Genomic DNA, 19,286 nt, shown 5'->3' with positions numbered 1-19,286 from the left:
AGCGGTTGGTGAGGATACCTCCAGCAAATTCCGACGCTGTTTCGGCAATACAGGTGGTTTTGCCTAGAAGTCTGGTTCCAGGGGTGTTGTCCATGCTGCATAATACATCCACTGGGGGGCATTTAGGGATCCATAAGTTACAAGCTAAGGTGAAGGATCGTTTTTATTGGCCTGGGTGGTTTGGGGATGTTAAAAAATGGTGTAGGGAGTGTCATGATTGCGCTTCTCGAAAGGCTCATGGAAAGGCCCCTTGTGCCCCTCTTCAGATGTCTGTTGTATCCCGCCCATATGAACGTGTGGCTGTAGATATACTGGGCCCATTACCAGAGACTCTAAATAAAAATAAGTATATTTTAATTATTGGTGATTATTTTTCTAAATGGACCGAAGCATTCCCTCTTCCTAATCAAGAGGCTCAGTCCATTGCTAGAGTGTTGGTAGAGGAGTGGGTGTGCCGGTATGGAGTACCGCGGAGTTTGCATTCGGATCAAGGGAGAAACTTTGAGTCTAACCTGTTTAAGGAGTTGTGTAGATTGCTGCAAATAAACAAGTCTCGTACTTCTCCGTATCGCCCTCAATCTGACGGGCTAATAGAACGGTTTAATCGCACTTTATTATCAATGCTTTCATTGTTTGTGGATGAAAATCAGATGAACTGGGATAGGTTGCTGCCATATGTGATGATGGCCTATCGTAGTAGTGTGCAGACAAGCACTGGGTTTACACCGTATAAGGTGTTATTCGGGCAGGAGATGGTCCTTCCAGTGGATATTATGTTGGGAGTAGATAATATGCAGAAATTTCAGTCTGTAAATGAATATGTGGCTGGAGTAGCAGAAAGTTTATCTACAGTGGTAGAAGCAGTAAAAAGGCATCAGAGTCAAGCGTCTCAGCGACAGAAGACATGTGCTGATTTTCGAGCAAATTTCCACTATTATGTAGTTGGTGAATTAGTTTGGATTCAAAACAAAGCACGTAAACGGGGTGTGTGTCCTAAGTTGCAGAGACGATTTAAGGGGCCATTTAAAATCTTAGAAAGGGTGTCGGATGTGCTGTATAGAGTACAGCTCTCAGAGGGGGGTTCTGAGAGTGTTGTGCATTTCAATCGAATGAAACCTTATGTTGCTTGTTCTGTTTCAGAATCTATGGGGCAGGATGACCAAATTACTCCTGTGGACCGGGCTGCTGAACGACACCCGGAGGTCCAAAGCCGTGCAGAAGGACATGATTTCATATGGGGGTATCATCAACCTGCTGTTCCAGAGGCTGTCCAGACAAGAGAGAAGCCTGCTGCATTTAGCATCGAAGGAAATCCACTATCGAAGTCTTCTGTGGAAGGTGGTCTTTCCAGGGGAAATGTAAATCCTGCTCCTGTGGACACCGGTTTAGGTGAGATGCAGCAGGAGAGTGGGCACCAGAGGATGGAAGTTGGAGGCTCCCTTCCAGAGCTATGTCCACAAAGGATGCAGCCAGCTCGTTCTCGGAGACCACCAGCTTGGTCTAAGGATTATAATTTGATGTGACTCGAGGACGAGTCCGGTCTACCCGAGGGGAGGGGATAGTGTGATGAATGTGGGGATTTATCTTTGTGTTCGGCTTTGCCGCCCATTTGAACCTTTCTGCAGCACTTTGTCGTATTGACTGAAGGCAGGGATAATTGATTTCACCTGGAGTAGAGGATATTTAAGAGAGGAGAGGTGAGAGAATGGGCTCTCGACAGTGGTGAACGTGACTGGCTTTTCCGCGCTCGGCAAATAAATGGGGACGCTTGGTGTTGCTCGAGACCGTTAGGGTTTGTCCGGCAACGAAGATAGCTAGATAGATTGTATCGGTGTAGTTAGATAATAGTGGGACGGGTGTAGGAGCGCTGGCCACATGTTCCCGGAGCGGTTTTAAGAGCTGCGTTGCACAAAGAGACATTGTGATTCCCAAAGAGAAACGTGCTGCACAAAGAGGACTAATTAATGCCAGTTCCATTATGATTAATCGCTGCGACTGTGGGACGGGAATAACTTGAAGAAGAGCGCGTGCTGTCTCTGTGGACAAATTCGGCACGGCTGATTCCTTTCCCTAGACCTCGGGATGGGGTCTTGTCTCCTGGAAACGGGGAAGTGGTTTATATTTTAATATATCATGTGTGGTGTGAGTGTGAGTGTGACTGTTGTGGTTTCAGAGTTTTAGACGTTATATGGACATTATACTTCGGGTACGCTGGACTGGGGACGTGCTGATTTTTCCACTTGATAAACTGCTTGCTGTTTGATCACGATTGCTATTGTGCCGTGCGGGGCTGAGGATAACCACTGGAGTGCAGTGTAGTGACGTTTTTGGAGTTTCACTTGTGTATCGCCGTTTGCCTTAGTGGGAGCGTACTGAGTAAATGTTTGTTCAACTTCTTTAAATGCTGCTTTACATAATGAGTATATTTTTCTAAATTAACTTGTCAATAAAGTGATTATTTCCATAAAGTCTGGTGTGTGATGTACCCTCTGTCCTCCAGAAAATTTGGTTAAACCTCTTAAAAATAGAAAGGTTTACTACAATACTAACCATTCAACTCCGGATTGATTCTGGAATCTTCGGCTTAGCTGGGGGAATAAGCATTAAGCACCGGCAACAATCCGTCCTCTAACTAACGCATGCTCATGTTTTGATTCAGATCGTGCTCGAAGAGGAGGGGGCTAGTCGTGCCTCCGTTGTCAGTTTGTGAGAGAGAGGGAGGAGGGAGCAAGCTGCGCGCAGCTCTACAATAAAATAAAATGTTACCCATATTAAAATAGTAAAAAAAATCGGAATCAATCCATGGCGGTCAGCGTTGGTATTGTGGCGGGCCGCCACAAATTAATGAATGTGTGGGAAACCCTGTAATCAACACTGAGAAGGTTTGAGCTCCACTGAAGGACTTCATATTGTCATTAAAGCTGCTTATGGGCTAAACATTCATTTTCTTCACAGGGATTGTGAGAGACATTGTTACTTCAATGTATATGTAATGAGTGATTATAATCAAGGTATTAATCAATATTTTTCCTTCTAAATATCAAATGAGTTAAATGACTTCTCTGGGGATTTTACTTTGTTATAGAAGTTACCAGTGTGATTACTGAAATGTTCTTTTCATGTATTCTTTAATGTCTGTGTTTGATATCTGAATGCAATAACAGTGCTTGCTCATTTAGCCCGGCTTCCAGAAATGAAATATGGATTTGTTTTGTGTTTGAGAAAGGTCTTCAACGTGTTAAAACATAGGGTCATTGAAGCCAATAGTTTAAGGGACCATTTCTTTGAAAAAAACCAAAATACAATAACAGCAACTTGACTAATCATTGTTCCTCACCTCCTCTTCCTCTATCTCCTTCAGGATGGTTGCCAGATCTTTGCCCTGTAGTTCCTCCTTCAGCAGCATCAGTTTCTGCTCAACCTCAGACAACAGCTGCAGTGTTTGTTCTTCTGAGTCTGGAGTCAGCTGTGGTGTCGGACCCTTCATCTGCCAGAGACCAAGAGGAATGCTCAGACATTTCATGCATGCATCATTTGAATGTAAAATTAAAATTAAAGGGATGGTTCAGAGTAAATTCAACCCAGGGTCCTTTGCACCATGACCTCAAGCCAAACACCCCTGGAATGCTTGAGGTCATGGTGCAAAGGACCCTGGGTTGAATTTACTCTGAACCATCCCTTTAATTTTATGAAGAATACTTTCTGTGCACCAAAAAAACCAAAATGTCAACTTTTTGAAGAAGAAGATGGCTTAGTGTACAGCCGAATGGCTTAGTGCAGGTGCTAATGGATCAAGGTTGATCAGTTTGCCCTTCTTCTTTGTAATGCAAGTCTTTGGTCAATGGTTGCTTGGTCAATGATTGACTCCGACTGCTGCTTCAGCTTGACACGGGTGATGACATCCTCATCATTGCTCCTGTTGTCCTCATCTGTTGACAGAAAAGACATCCAGGTGTGTTAGGTGTGTGTCACCTCTGTCTGCTAAACGTAATAGTTCTGTTATTGTTCCATATGGATCAACAGCATTCATAGTTCCCATGTACCAGTAGGCCAGTCTCTCAGTCACACACACATTCACACGTAAACGTGATCTGGCCTTTGAGACATTAACAAATCCACCACCACTCTGTACAACAGAAGGGTGAGCTTTAACTTCCACACAGTGTACAGATTAAGGAATGGAACTAAATCAGAACAGCACAGGTGAACATCTTGATAAGAGGGAGCTTTTGAACTGTGTACATCAAAAAACACATGGCCGTTCCTGGTCAAGAGCTTTCCAAGTTCACAAATCAGTGATCACTGGTGCAAAATGAAAATCAGAGTGCCCAAGATAAAGAAGTATAATGGGAAAAAAAGTTTTAAACACATACAGTATGCCAAGTTCTTAGATATACTGTATGTAATCTTTGTATCCGTGTTGATTTCATATGGCTTTTATGTTCAACAAGAAGTTTAAATTTAACAAATGTCATGTGGTGTAACCATCAAGTAAAAACTAATAGCATATTTTATTTATACCTCGATGAATGATAAAATATATTTTTCAAGCTAAAAATTATTTGTAAATATATCAAGTAGGATTTTTTATTGAGGAGTTTTTTTTTTACTATATGATATGTGTGACTTCACGCCCCAAAAAGCTTAATTCAGATATAGGACACATGTATGGAAGCCCATTTCCGCCATTAAGCAATAATTATGAGATAAGAAGTCAGTTATGGCATAACAAATTTAAATGATCAAGAAAAGTCATAAGTATTACAAAGCGTTGAAATTATGAGATAAAAAGTCAATTATGGCATAAAAATTTAAATTGTCAGGAAAAGTCACAATTACAAAAAGTTTTAATTAAAATATAAAAAGTAAATTATAACATAAAAAGAGTAAATGAAAACAAAAAGTTATAGAAAAAAAATCATAATTGTGATAAAACATTTAGACTTTTTATCTCATAATTATGACTTGGTATTTCACCAAAGCATGATTTTTTTTCTTATGTGGCAGAAATGAGATTCCATGGTGATATGAGCTAGTGTCTCACCATCAAAAGAGTCCTGTTTCTGGTCCTCACGGAACAGAATGCGCGTGTTATCCTTGGGTAGATCTTCTGCTATCTTGGCAAGGAACTGCAAAGGGTCATGAAATAAACAACATATTAGTAATATTAGTAAGCGTTATTTTACAACTTCCAAAAAAGTAAAATATGACATATATTCCTAAAGTAAACAAAACAGTCAATGTTTCACTAGTTACAAATCTTCTACAAGCCAAAATACAATAACAGCAACTTGACTAATCATTACTGTCCATTTTGTTTTTTTTGGTGCACAGAAAGTATTCTTCATAAAATTAAAGGGATGGTTCAGAGTAAATTCAACCCAGGGTCCTTTGCACCATGACCTCAAGCCAAACACCCATGGAATGCTTGAGGTCATGGTGCAAAGGACCCTGGGTTGAATTTACCCTGAAACCAGGGGGTTTATGTATTTGACAAGATTCATTAGTACCAGTGGTATGTGTTGAAGTTTTTCACTGAGGTGCTTCACTCCTGCTTTGGCAGCGTTCAGTGCATGTTTGAGTCCGTACAGACGATCTTTAGCTGCATCACGGCGCTGCTGCGTCTGCTCAAGCTGCTGCTGAAGCTCACAAACCTGCAGAGAGCTGACCGAGGACAATAATGTTATGTTACTATTCAGTCACAATAACAGAGAATGTGAAGTGATATCATATTCACACTGTCTACAATGTCTGCTCTTACCTTGAGAGTTCAGTTTCTACTGAGTATTTCATATCCTGAAGCTGAGTTTGAAGCATATTCCTCTCTTCCTTCAGTGGAAGCAGCAAACTCTCATTTTCTGCCTTCATCTTCAACAAACGTTCCTGTGTTTTTCTCCGAGAGATAAACAGGCCCACTAGTTCCTATTACAAGAGAAATCAGGAATACACATTGCTTAACACAAGAACAGAATAAACATTGCTTAACAAGGAGTAATCTATAATATACTTCAATGTATATGTAATGAGTGATTATAATCAAGGTATTAATCAATATTTTTCCTTCTAAATATCAAATGAGTTAAATGACTTCTCTGGGGATTTTACTTTGTTATAGAAGTTACCAGTGTGATTACTGAAATGTTCTTTTCATGTATTCTTTAATGTCTGTGTTTGATATCTGAATGCAGTAACAGTGCTTGCTCATTTAGCCCGGCTTCCAGAAATGAAATATGGATTTGTTTTGTGTTTGAGAAAGGTCTTCAACGTGTTAAAACATAGGGTCATTGAAGCCAATAGTTTAAGGGACCATTTCTTTGTTAAAGCCTTACTTTCCAGTTAGACTAAAGTGTAGCTCTCCTTGAGAGAAAGAATGCATTATCTTGATGTTTTGAGAGGACTCTCCTGTTTATAGTTAGAGCCTGGCCAAATCCAACCTTAGAGAAGCTGTGTGTCGGTGTGTGTGTGTGTGTGTGTGTTAGTCTTCTTGGTTACAGGTTAAGGAACCACTGGCATTATTGGAGATTGACTGAGTTATTGTTCTGGACATGCTGGCGCCCAGCAATGCAGATCTGTGACCTGGAAGGTCACGACGTGTCTAACTTCAGGGTCTGAGTGTCAGCGGCATAATCGATAGAGATATGCTTCCGTCTATATGTATATGTGTGGAAAATTACTATGTTTATCTATTTCTTAGCCAATCAGAAACTGCAACCTGAATAAAGGACGTAGCTTAGACCTTGGTGAAGGGTATAACTGCTGTGTGTGTGTGTGTGGTGTAGGATATAACTGCTGTGATCTTTGTAACTGTAAGTGGGGCGGCCTACGAACTACTGTGTGAGTCTTGAAGCTGAACTTCTGCTGATGAAACTGCAAACTATCTTCAGTAAAACTTTTCTTTAATTTATTATAATTCTGACTCCGGGGTCTTCTTTCAAACATCTGGTCCTTGTGTCCTAAACTGTTACTCCCCTAACACACTGAAAACAGTTGAATGTTGTGTTGTGTGTCCTCACCCGTGGGTCTGTGACTCCAGTGGCCTCTCTGATTTGCTGGAAAGCTTCCTCAAAAGGAGAGATGGCTTCCACTTCTTCTACTGCGTTGGCCTCGCTGCTCAGCTCGTCGGGGAGCTATTTTTCAACATTGATAATAATAAAAAAGGTTACTTGAGCACCAAATCCATATTAGAATGATTTCTGAAGAATCATGTGACATTGAAGACTGTATATGATGCTGAAAATATAGCTTTGCATCACAGGCATAAATTATATACTTAAATAGAAAACAGTTATTTTAAATTGTAATAACATATTTCGCAACATTACTTTATTTCTCATCAAATAAATGCAGCTTTGGTGAGCATAAGAGACTTAATATCGTAATTATTCCAAGCTTTTGACCGGAAGTGTATATACTTATAAATAGTTGAATTGTCTATTTTATTTTATTGTTGTGAGCTTTGCAGCATGCTAACACAAAGCTCTATTAACATCAATTGGGAGTCCAGTCTCCTGTGCACTTCACATGAGAAGTGCTATTAGTATGACACACATATCTTTATGCTTATTAGAGTATTACATTGTTATCTGATGTGTGATGGATGATGCTCGCTCTTCTCTTCCTCTCCTTTGCCTGAGCAATCCTCTCCTCCTGCTGCTTCTTGTAGAGGGAGAGGATTTTCTCTCGCTTTCTGCGCTCTCTGCACACTAGGGCTGCATCTAACGATTATTTTTGTTGTCGATTAATCTATCGATTATTTCTTAGATTAGTCGACTAATCTAACGATTATTTTTCCGATTAATCTAATGATTATTTTTGGGATTAGCTGATTTATCCATTGGCAAACTTTCCAATAAATAATAAGTACAACAATATATCAGCTGTATTTTGAAGAGGGTAGTGCATCTGTATATTATTTTAACATGAAATCTATGAATGATGACAAAAAAAAAATTCTTTCAGAAAGGGTAATTGTCATTTTATTATGAAATATGCGAACAGGAAGCATTTTAAACTTTATTTTTAACTAATGGTACTATTGAAAAAAATGTAAGATACACAGGCCCATTTAGGAAATGTGTTTACTATAATCTGTTATTAATTACCGTAGTGGGAGTATGATTTACTCAATTAACTTGTCCGAAAATGCACTTGTGTTTATCTGCAAAAAGGTTCACATACACTAGATTGCAGCCTATAGGCTACTGTTAATGTTAATATAACGTTAGTCGTTTGTTTTTAAAGTCTACATTAGAGACCTGCGCAGGACGGATTTCTCCCTTAATAATTCCTAAAAAGCTGACATCTCAGTTCATCGCGATCTCACAGATTAACTCTGTTATTATCAATGAAACTGGCTGCACAATGAATCTTTCATAATATCTACACTTTGTTTGCTATAATCAGATGATTTGCCAGTATGCAGAATTCAGCACTGAACAAAAAGTCCATTTTGAGCGGTGAGGGGATTCTAGCATAAATGCATCTGATTGGCGTTCAAGAAATCAACACATATGTCTGTGATTGGCTACATTGTTCAACGCTGCAAACATGTTATAAATAGATAGAGACTCTGGCCTGTAAATCGTTTCTATTTTGTTTTAGTTGTTCTTGTTGCTTTTGTCAAACAGATGAATGACAATTTATTCGTTTTTAGATGTTCAATGTATAGATAATTCTATTTTGCGGGAGTTCCGCGAATCGTTTTATTCTCCCGCAACCAGCACACACACGAGTGCATTACCGCCCGCGCCCGGCCATCAGATCTATGTTCCCGGCTCCCGCGCCGCACTCTGTTGCGTTGTGACCCGCGGGAGTGCAGGTCTCTAGTCTACATGTGCATACACAACTTTTAAAAACTGGCAAATGAAAGCTTCGTTAACAGATTTAAGTTTAAGTTATAAATTAAAGTCCATTTTATTGTCACCGAATGGGGCATAGTTTGCATAGTGAAAGCACCTTTCTGTTCGGCCGTAGTGGTAAAGTATTCCCATACTTTGGATGATCGTGGTCTGTCATTTTCACCATGAGAGGGAGCAGAAGCCGCCATTACTCGATATTTAAACGTAAATAATTACGCGTCGACGCATTTCATGCGTGTCGACGTATTTTCATAGTCGACGTAATCGATGACTTCGACGCGTCGTTGCGGCCCTACTGCACACCTTCTCGTCCTGAAGCTGCAGCTCAGCCTGGACACACACACACACACACACACACATCTTAATGAAATGAGGCATTTATAGAGCGCTCTCCCCTCAACCACCACCAGTGTGCAGCATCCACTGTCAGAACAATGGCGCCAGTGCGCTCACCACACACCAGCTATAGGTGGAGAGGAGAGAGAGTGATAAAGCCAATTGAAAGCATGAGGATTCTTATTCGTAGGCCATGATTGATAAAGGCCAATGGAGGGAATTTGGGCAGGACACCGGAGTTACACCCCTACTCTTTACGAGAAGCATTACTTGCACAACCTTTACCATGGCACACTTACACGTATGCTTGCTTTATTATCTCATTACATTTTTTGGTTACACTTTATTTTACGGTGTCATTGTTACAGTGTAATTATATATTTAAGTACTGAGTAATATTAATTAAGTGCAAGTACTTACTATAGGGTTAGGATTAGGGTTTGATTGAGGGTTAGTTGCATGTAATTATGCATAATTAACTGTTAATACTATTGTAAGTACATGTAACATATGTAACAAGGACACTGTAAAATAAAGTGTTACCCATTTTTTTTTAATCATTTATTAAATGCTTTGTCTTTACCATGGCTGCATCCTTTGAGAAGTGAGCGTCACCGTTCGTGACCTGCAGTTCTTTGAGCACTTGTGTCTGCCGGTGGATCTCTGCCTCCATCCTGTCCAGCCGTGGCTGAAATGTAAAACTGTCTCCCTGAAGAAACAAATAAGAGGATAATCATAAATGTTTATTTACCATGATGCTGTTCAAAAGATTGGGGTCGCTAAGAGTTTTAATCTTAAAGGGATTATTCACCCAAAACTGAAAATTCTGTCATTATTTACTCACCCTCATGTGGTTCCAAACCCATAAGACTTTCGTTCATCTTCGGAACACAAATGAAGATATTTTTCTGTCCCTCTATTGACAGCCTATGCAACTACCACTTTCAAGCCCCAGAAAGGGAATAAGTAATCACCGAAAAAGCACCGTGGCGCATGTGTGTTGTTGTTGCATGAACGCATGCTGGAGATTAATATTTTGTAAATAAGGTGGTAAATTATGTTTGTTTTTTTCGCAATATTTAATATTATTATATATTAGAATATTAAGAATATTTATTTTAAATATTTTTAAAAGATTACTTTAATGATGTCTATACTACCTTTCTGGGGCTTGAAAGTGGTAGTTGCGTAGCTGTCAATGGAGGGACAGAAAGCTCTCAGATTTCATAAAAAAGATCTTAATTTGTGTTCCGAAGATGAAGAGTAATTAATGACAGAATTTTCAATTTTAGCTGAACTAACCCTTTAATGAAAGAAGTCTCTTATGCACACCTGTACAATTTAAAATAACTGTTTTCTATTTTAATCTATTTTATAATGTAATTTTTTCCTGTGATCAAAGCTGAATTTTCAGCAGCCATTCTTCATTCCCAGTGTCACATGATCCTTCAGAAATCATTCTAATATGCTGATTTGGTGCTCAAGAAACATTTATGATTATTATAAGAATATATTTTGAATGGTATGGATGAGTGTCATTGGATACATTGGATTGCTTAAATTTTCAACATTAAATATATGGGGTATCATGCTTTATAATACACATCTGTGTGGGTTTATGTGTGTGTGCTGTGTCAGTCTGTACATGAACCAGTTCATCTGTTCTTTCTCAGATACCTGTAGTTTGTCCTTCTCTTTGAGGTATCCTCGCATTACGTTCTTTGCTTCATGACGTTTCAGCTGCGCTTCCTCCAATCTGTTTTCCAGAATGCGCAATTTCTATAAAACAAGCACACAAGTTCTTTCATTTTCTTGCTTGAACTAACATATTTAATTGTGCTCATCGATACAGGGTGGCTAAACACTCTGCTTCCCACTAATCAAGACAGAGGGGAAGACGAAAGACTTGAGAGAAGGAAGAAGAGCATTTACAATGGAAGAATGACCACTTAGGGAAACTTATGGCAGAGTTCCCTTCTTTACTCTAATTCTCATTATGATGTGCAAAAAAATCGTATTCTCGTGAATTGTTTAGATTATATAATAATAATGGTGATAATAAAACTGTGGGCATGGTTTACAGTAATTACAGTAAGGAGAAATTGGGACAAAAATGATTTGACTGGAAAAAAAGGCTCAATATTCTTACTGCTTTTTTTCCTTTCGATTTTGGGAGGAAACCTGGACAATTCTTAAATTGTAAGATTCACCAGTGTTCATTCAAAATAAAAAAAAGAGACAATTTCTACCTTTTCCTCGTCTAGTTCCTGGTTGTCAGGCAGAGGCTTCATGCTCTCGTACTGGCGCTTCAACTCCTCCAAACGCTGCCTCTGTGTGTCAGTGGTTTGTTTCAAAGCATTCAGCTTCTTCGCTTTATCACAAACCTCCTTCTCCAGCACCGTCAGAGCCGACTGCACAACAAAAATGACTGTCAACCACAACTGATATGCAGGTGATTCTGTAACCACTGGATAGTACAAGTGAAAGAAGTGGAAAAAGGTTTTTAAATAACTGATATAAAGGTTCATTTAACCTCACCTTAACGGGCATGTTCCTAAATGATTCATTCTCCATCCCACGGTCTTGAAAAACATCCTTGGTTACTTGTTCCTCTCCCTGGAACAACCAAGACCAAGATATGCATCAAATACAGCTATAACGTGACTTAAATGATATGGATATGTTTTAACATTACATATGTGTGTGTGTTCATAATGTCTGACCTCAGCCAGTTTCTTGCGCATGTTTTCATTCGCATGCTGCAACGTGATCTCATGAGAATACGTGTGTATTTTTACGTAAAGTGTAATTCTACCATACGTACATTTACTTACGTTTTATACACACAGAAACGTATAATACTGACGTATTTACAGCACTAAAACGTAAAATATTTACGTATTAACAGCACAAAAACGTAAATTATTGATTATTGATTATTGAGAGTAAATTCAACCCAGGGTCCTTTGCACCATGACCTCAAGCATTCCAGGGGTGTTTGGCTTGAGGTCATGGTGCAAAGGACCCTGGGTTGAATTTACTCTGAACCATCCCTTTAATTTTATGAAGAATACTTTCTGTGCACCAAAAAAAACAAAATGTCAACTTTATTCAGTAATTTCTTCCCTTCTGTATCAGTCTCCAACGCACATTCACGAGAGCACCACGACGCATGCGCGGCCTCGCGTGCATCTTCCTCTGCTTGTAGGTTATATGTCAGAACGCCAGCTGCTGCGTCATCACCACACACACACACGTGTCGTGGTGCTCTCGTGAACGCGCATCGGAGACTGATACATAGTATAGGTGTTTTAGAATGTTTTTTTTTTTAATGTTTTTTTTAGAAACTGCATAAGAAAAATTCATTAAGTGTCCAGGGATGTTTTCTCTGTAGTTAGTGATTAAGGAAATGTTTTTACATTCAAATGATGCATGCATGAAATGTCTGAGCATTCCTCTTGGTCTCTGGCAGATGAAGGGTCCGACACCACAGCTGACTCCAGACTCAGAAGAACAAACACTGCAGCTGATGTCTGAGGCTGAGCAGAAACTGATGCTGCTGAAGGAGGAACTACAGGGCAAAGATCTGGCAACCATCCTGAAGGAGATAGAGGAAGAGGAGGTGAGGAACAATGATTAGTCAAGTTGCTGTTATTGTATTTTGGGTTGTTGAATATTTGTAACTATTGAAACATTGACTGTTTTGTTTACTTTAGGAATATATGTCATATTTAACTTTTTTGGAAGTTCTAAAATAACGCTGACTAATATTACTAATATGTTGTTTATTTCATGCCCCTTTGCAGTTCCCTCGTCCCGGTTACTAACGTAACCTAGCTTACCTGGCCAGCCTACGCTATGAGAAAACTCCATTTCTCGAGAATATTGAAGCCAAATCTTTAAAACGCAGTGCAGCTGCACAGCATACACAGATAAACAGCGAGTACGGTCATTGGCTGTGCTGCGGCAACTGCACGAATCTATGGCGAGGCAGCTCAGACTCACGAACCAATTCCAGGTTATAAAACCTCATAAATGTGGACGGCGAGGCCCAGCCTGCCACCGCACATATCTTCAATGGGTATTCCACTTGACCAAGCCCAAGACGAGGCCATGCCTCTCGTGGAATGAGCTCTGACCCCTTGGTGCGGCCGCCAAAGCATACGAAAAACTGTTCCGACTGTCAGAATGCTCCCGATAAACTCTGAGAGCCCTGACGGGACAGAGTAAATTCGTGTCTCTTTCATCCTCTGGTGAGCGAAGAGCTGCGAGTGAAATAACCTGTGCTCTGAACGGAGTCGAGAGCATTTTAGGAATATAACCATACCTTGGCTTGAGGACGGCTCTGGAGTCGTTAGGCCCAAACTCAAGGCAGGACGCGCTCACTGATAGCACATGTAAATCGCCCACTCTCTTGACTGAAGCGAGCGCCAGAAAAAGAGCGGTTTTGAACGAGAGGTGCTTCAGGTCCGCACACCGAAGCGGCTCAAACGGTGCACCCTTCAATGCTTCCAGGACCGTGGAGAGGTCCCAGATAGGCACAGAGGGGGGTCGCGGAGAGTTTAGCCTCCTTGCCCCTTTAAGGAAGCGCACAATGTTCCTTCCTAGTGATTGTCCGGCCACAAGAGCATGAGATGATGTTATGGCCGCCACATTTACTTTGAGCGTGGAGGGGGTGCGACCCGCGTTCAAGAGCTCTTGCAAAAAAACCCAGTACACTTGGTACTTTGCATGAGTCGGGGTCCAAGCTCCGTGCTGCGCACCAGCCAGAGAACACCACCCATTTCTGAGCATAGAAGTGCCTAGTTGAGGGCGCTCCTGCTTCAGTGATGGTTTTTAGCACCCTATGCAGGAGACACCCAGGTACCCGTTGAGGGGCCATACATGAAGGGCCCACAAGTCGGGACGGGGATGCCAGATTTTCCCGTTCGCCTGCGTGAGGAGATCTCTTCTCAGCGGAATTAGCCATGGGGCTGTTTCCAGCAGTTGTGTCAACTCGGAGAACCATAACTGGGTCTGGAAGACCCAGCACTGCACACTTGCTTTCCCTGATCTGTTCGATGACTTGTGGTAGCATCGTGACCGGAGGAAATGCATATAACGGGCGGCTCGGCCAGTCGTGGGCAAGCGCGTCCTTGCTCTTTGAGAAAAATCCTCTTCTTAATATCATTCATTCATCTTTGTCATCAGGATACGTACCAAAAACTTTTAAGCTGGCTATGATTAAACCGCTTGTTAAAAAAACGCAACTCAACTTGATCGTACAGAATTAGTCAATTACAGGCCGATCTCGAATCTACCTTTTCTTTCAAAGATACTAGAAAAGGCGGTATCCTCACAACTATGTTCCTTTTTAGAAAGAAATGATATCTGCGAGGATTTTCAGTCAGGATTTAGACCGTACCATAGTACTGAGACTGCTCTCATAAGAGTTACAAATGATTTGCTCTTATCATCCAATCGTGGTTGTATCTCTCTATTAGTGTTACTCGATCTTAGTGCTGCATTTGATACTATTGACCACAACATTCTTTTAAATAGACTCGAAAATTATGTTGGCATTAATGGAATTGCATGAGCACGGTTTAAATCATACTTATCCGACCGTTATCCGTTTGTAGCAGTAAATGAAGAGATGTCTCATCGATCACAAGTTCACTATGGCGTACCACAAGGCTCAGTACTAGGACCGTTGCTTTTCACTCTGTACATGCTACCCTTGGGAGATATCATTAGGAAGCATGGAATTAGTTTTCACTGTTATGCTGATGATACTCAGCTCTATATTTCTTCACGCCCTGATGAAACTTACTAATTCACAAAATTAACGGAATGCATAGGTGATATAAAAAATTGGATGACTAGTAATTTCCTACTACTTAATTCTGAAAAAACAGATTCTATTTATTAGACAAAAAATGTCCTCACGTAATAATCTAGAATACTGTCTAACACTTGATGGCTGCTCTGTTAAGTCTTCGTCGTCGGTTAGGAACCTGGGTGTGCTCTTTGATACCAATCTTTCATTTGAAAGTCACGTGTCTAGTATCTGTAAAACCGCATGCGGAACAATTAGTCCATGCGTTCATGACATCAAGGCTAGATTGTTGTAATGCTATTATGGGTGGTTGCCCTGCACGCTTAATATTCAAATTACAGCTGGTCCAAAACGCAGCAGCTAGAGTTCTTACCAGAACCAGAAAGTATGACCATATTAGCCCGGTTCTGTCAACACTGCACTGGCTCCCTATTAAACATTGTATACATTTTAAAATATTGCTGATTACTTACAAAGCACTAAATGGTTTAGCTCCGCAGTACTTGAGCGAGCTCTTAACGCATTATAGTCCTTCACGTCTATTGCAATCTCAAAATTCCGGCCAGTTGATAATACCTTTTAACACCAAAACTTTGGAACAGTCTTCCTAACATTGTCCGGGAAGCAGACACACTCTGTCAGTTTAGAGCTAGACTAAAAACACATCTCTTTGACCTAGCATACACATAACACATTATAGACTTTTATACTACAGGGCCGTTGAATGCTTGAATCTGATTGGTTGACGAACGTTCTAAGGTGTGCATTATTTTCAGGGAAACGCACGGCTAAAGTAGTTCCAGGCAGGTCTTGACCGCATTACAGTTCCATATCACTTCGCGTAGTCAACTGTAATAACGGAAAATAGGATACAATTCATAACAAGAAAAAGCATTTCGCCCCATGCGCTTGATCTGCAATTTTCAATGTCTAGCTTCACAATCAATAGAAACATGTTGTTTAATTTGAATAAATAAACTATAAAGTCCTATCTATAATCAATAGAAAATTAAACTGAATATAGGCTAAATAAATGGATAGTCCTGCAGCACGGATTTTTATTGCAGATAATTTAACAAATCAATAATTATTGATAGGCCTACTTGTTAAAAGGGCTTTGGGTTTCATTTATTTGGCTAGTCTACTGTCATCTGTCAATAATAGAAAAAAAAAAAAAAAAGAATTAACGAATTAATTAAAACGAATTTAATTAATTAATAAATAATAATATTGACGCACATGCTTTTCTGTCTCATTATTGCACCATCTCTCTCTAATAACTGCATTAATAACTGCATAAAGCCGGGAACACACTTTAAGGCCGGTTATGAATGTAATTTGATACTTATGACTGATCATGTCCAAACGCGTGTTCAGCGCGTTCAGTCTGTGTTCAAAGTCGGTGTTTAAAATCTGCTGCAGTCGATGAAAACAGTCAGAGAATGGGTCAGCTAGTCGTGTGTCCCCAGCATTAGTCTGCTATCAGCGGCTCAAACCTCCGTTACTAACTCTGAAATGACGTTTTGGAATTAGCAACGGAGGCATGGGATTAGATGCGTAAGAAATTAGTCCTACATACAAGAGCGTTTTAATGACAAAAACTTTACAAACGTCTTGAAATACATAATCTGAACAATGTTTCGAGGTGTGGTAACTGTAGTATAAGCGGAATAATTGACTTCAGGCCGTTGAATTATTAGAAAAATAATGCACACCCGAGGTGTAACGGCCACTCCGCTTCGCGTCGTGACCGCATTACCACCTCGGGTGTGCATTATTTTTCTAATAATTCAACGGCCTGTCGTCAATTATTCCTTACTTATAATTCAATGTTAGGCTGCATAGATTAGGTCAGCCGGAACCGGGAACACTTCCCATAAATCCTGATGTACTCGTTACATCATAAGAAGAATGGCGTCTACGCTAATATTAGTCTCTCTGTTTAGTACGATGGTTAGAAACTTTGTTAGAAGCTTAACTTTTTGTCATCTCTCTTCATTGTTAATTTTAAAACAACAGGGAAGACTTGGCCTGTGTAAAGTCTACATCATTTCCTAGTAAAATTATCACTCAAGGTATTGTTGCACAGTCACGCTCTCCTGACTTCATCCGGTTCAACAACTTTGCCATGATTATTATATTATTATAATATAGAATTGGCTGTCTGCAGTTTTACATGTATCCCCTCATGCCCATGGTGTTTGATTGGTAGGCAGACAGGCTCTTTAAGCCCATACATTTATACTGTGCAATATTTCTATAGATGACCAGGGGAACGCTGCCTGTGTAACTTCGGGTTCACCTCATCTCCCTGACTCAGTTACTCAAGGTATTATTTAAATGTGGTGCCGTGTCCATCACTAGACACACTTGCTAATGTGCAATCAACACTTACATTATGTTTGGTTAGACATAGAAAGCATAGAAAGAAGCTGGATGTATCTTGTTTTTAACAAGCATGTTAATGAAAACAATCTAACTTGATTTTTAGCAGATCTAAAGGCAATTTATTATCACACACATTTTGTCTACACAAGTTCCAGCTTGTTTGGCGATTTTGAACAGCAACATCTCTTCCTGCAAGTAATTTTTTTTATCTTCTAATCTTTGTTTTAATTGTTCAGGTGTCTGTGTTTCATCAAGGCGGTGTGTGAAGAGACGACAACGCAGTACTGAAGTGTCAACCAGTCTCTCCGTTTACTGAAGTGAGGTGGACCCCGGCCGTATCCAGATCAGATGGTGGATCTGCACCTGGACCCAACCATGACGCATCCCTGAAGTGCCAGCCTCATCAGCCCTGTGAAGGCCTCATCGACACGACCAATCTGACCTCTGACCTGTAACGCTGCCTGGATCATAATCATACACTGTTCGCTCGTTGGCTAGAGGAGAACTGGCCCCCGACTGAGCCTGGGTTCTCCCAAGGTTTTTTTCTCCATTCTGTCACTGATGGAGTTTTGGTTCCTTGCCACTGTTGCCTTTGCTTTTGGCTTGCTTAGTTGGGGACATTTAATATTCAACAATATTATTGATCTGCCTTAATAAGTATAATAAATAATAAATATCGTTTTCTGGTGGACGATGATGCAATTTTCTTCTAGAAACAAACTTTGTTGTATTATTTTCATGTTATCAATGTGAAGCTGCTTTGATACAATCTGTATTGTAAAAAGCGCTATATAAATAAAGGTGATTTGACTTGACTTGACCATGGTCTGAGGAGGAGATGTCAGGATTCACTTTTATTTTCCTTCATTCATTTTTACAATGCTGTCCTTTGTTAAGGAACGGATTCTTGAGGTGACCAAATCAAATAAAGTTCAGTGATTCAACTAATGTTGTTTTGTGTATTAATAATGACAAACCTAGATTATTAAATGCAGATGAATCAAGTTTAGTAGTCAAACATAATGAAATCAACTAATGAGCTAAATATACTTGGTGAGACCTCAGCAACTTGCGATCCTATCCACAATCTCCACCAAACAACAAAAGAGCAAGCATTATTATAATAATGTGATTAGGTTGTCTGAGAGAATTGAGGTTGCTTGTATTGAGACTATAACCCTACGCTCCACAAATAGGACTGGTTGAAGGGGAGTGTGTAAGTGCATTTTCTTTTAAAACTTTGACAATGTCAATCAAGACATTAAAGCATGGAGGCCTTCAAGTTACTTATTAGGCTATTTAGGCTTCGTTCTCCTTTATATGTTGCTGCTTTTTATGTTCTTGTTGCATTCTATAAACCCTTACTATTAAAATTGCTAGTAAAGCTGATGAACTCTGATAGAAAGTGAAACTTTTTAAATAGGTTTTAACATATACCCTCATCGCTTTGTGTAATTTGTGACAATATCCCAAAGTAGATAAACTTGTTTTTGAAGAGTGGGTTGGTAAGGAGCAAGTGTAGTTAGTAATATTTGGAGAAATGAGATTCCTTTATGCATGTTGTTGATGTTAAAAGTCCAGGTCATTTCTAAAGGTAGATTTTATGCACTATAACCTATTAATCGGACTGGTGATAACGTGAAAAAATACGTGAAAACTTTCTGATTTGACATCTTTATGCATGGGAAAAAGAGGCAAGAAGAAAGTTAAACAAGTTTGGCTTGACACCATGTCTTCCGACGCATCTGGCTCAACTGATCAATTTGAGAATTCAGCATCAGCCTCGAGTAGTGCTGGATTTAAACTTAAGAAAGGTACCGAATCACAGTGGTTTGACACATGTCCAAATTTCGACAATGAGGTTGTTGTCACATCCCTCCCCAGAT

The 19,286-nt window shown here is 39.9% G+C and overlaps 1 protein-coding gene and 1 long non-coding RNA gene across 2 annotated transcripts; one reads left to right on the top strand and one right to left on the bottom strand.

Annotated features, from left to right (window-relative positions):
- Window positions 1-3,319: 3,319 nt before the first annotated feature.
- Window positions 3,320-9,155, bottom strand: LOC309474538 (outer dynein arm-docking complex subunit 3-like; the record flags this gene model as incomplete). The annotated part of the gene is made up of 7 exons (XM_082137073.1): window positions 8,956-9,155; window positions 7,014-7,127; window positions 5,762-5,922; window positions 5,475-5,664; window positions 5,045-5,129; window positions 3,811-3,929; window positions 3,320-3,487 (listed from the first exon to the last, which is right to left on the bottom strand). The coding sequence occupies exons 1-7, from the start codon at window positions 9,022-9,024 to the stop codon at window positions 3,320-3,322; spliced, it is 906 nt and encodes a 301-aa protein (XP_081993199.1). The 5' UTR covers window positions 9,025-9,155.
- A 2,994-nt stretch (window positions 9,156-12,149) lies between these two features.
- On the top strand, window positions 12,150-18,344 carry LOC309474816. The gene is made up of 3 exons (XR_014197431.1): window positions 12,150-12,816; window positions 17,276-17,341; window positions 17,637-18,344. It is a non-coding gene; the product is annotated as an uncharacterized lncRNA (long non-coding RNA).
- The last annotated feature ends 942 nt before the right edge of the window (window positions 18,345-19,286 follow it).

Source organism: Leuciscus leuciscus, assembly GCF_965113295.1.
Source record: "Leuciscus leuciscus genome assembly, chromosome: 14".
NCBI lineage: Eukaryota > Metazoa > Chordata > Actinopteri > Cypriniformes > Leuciscidae > Leuciscus > Leuciscus leuciscus.
This window is presented reverse-complemented; position numbering and strand designations above follow the sequence as displayed.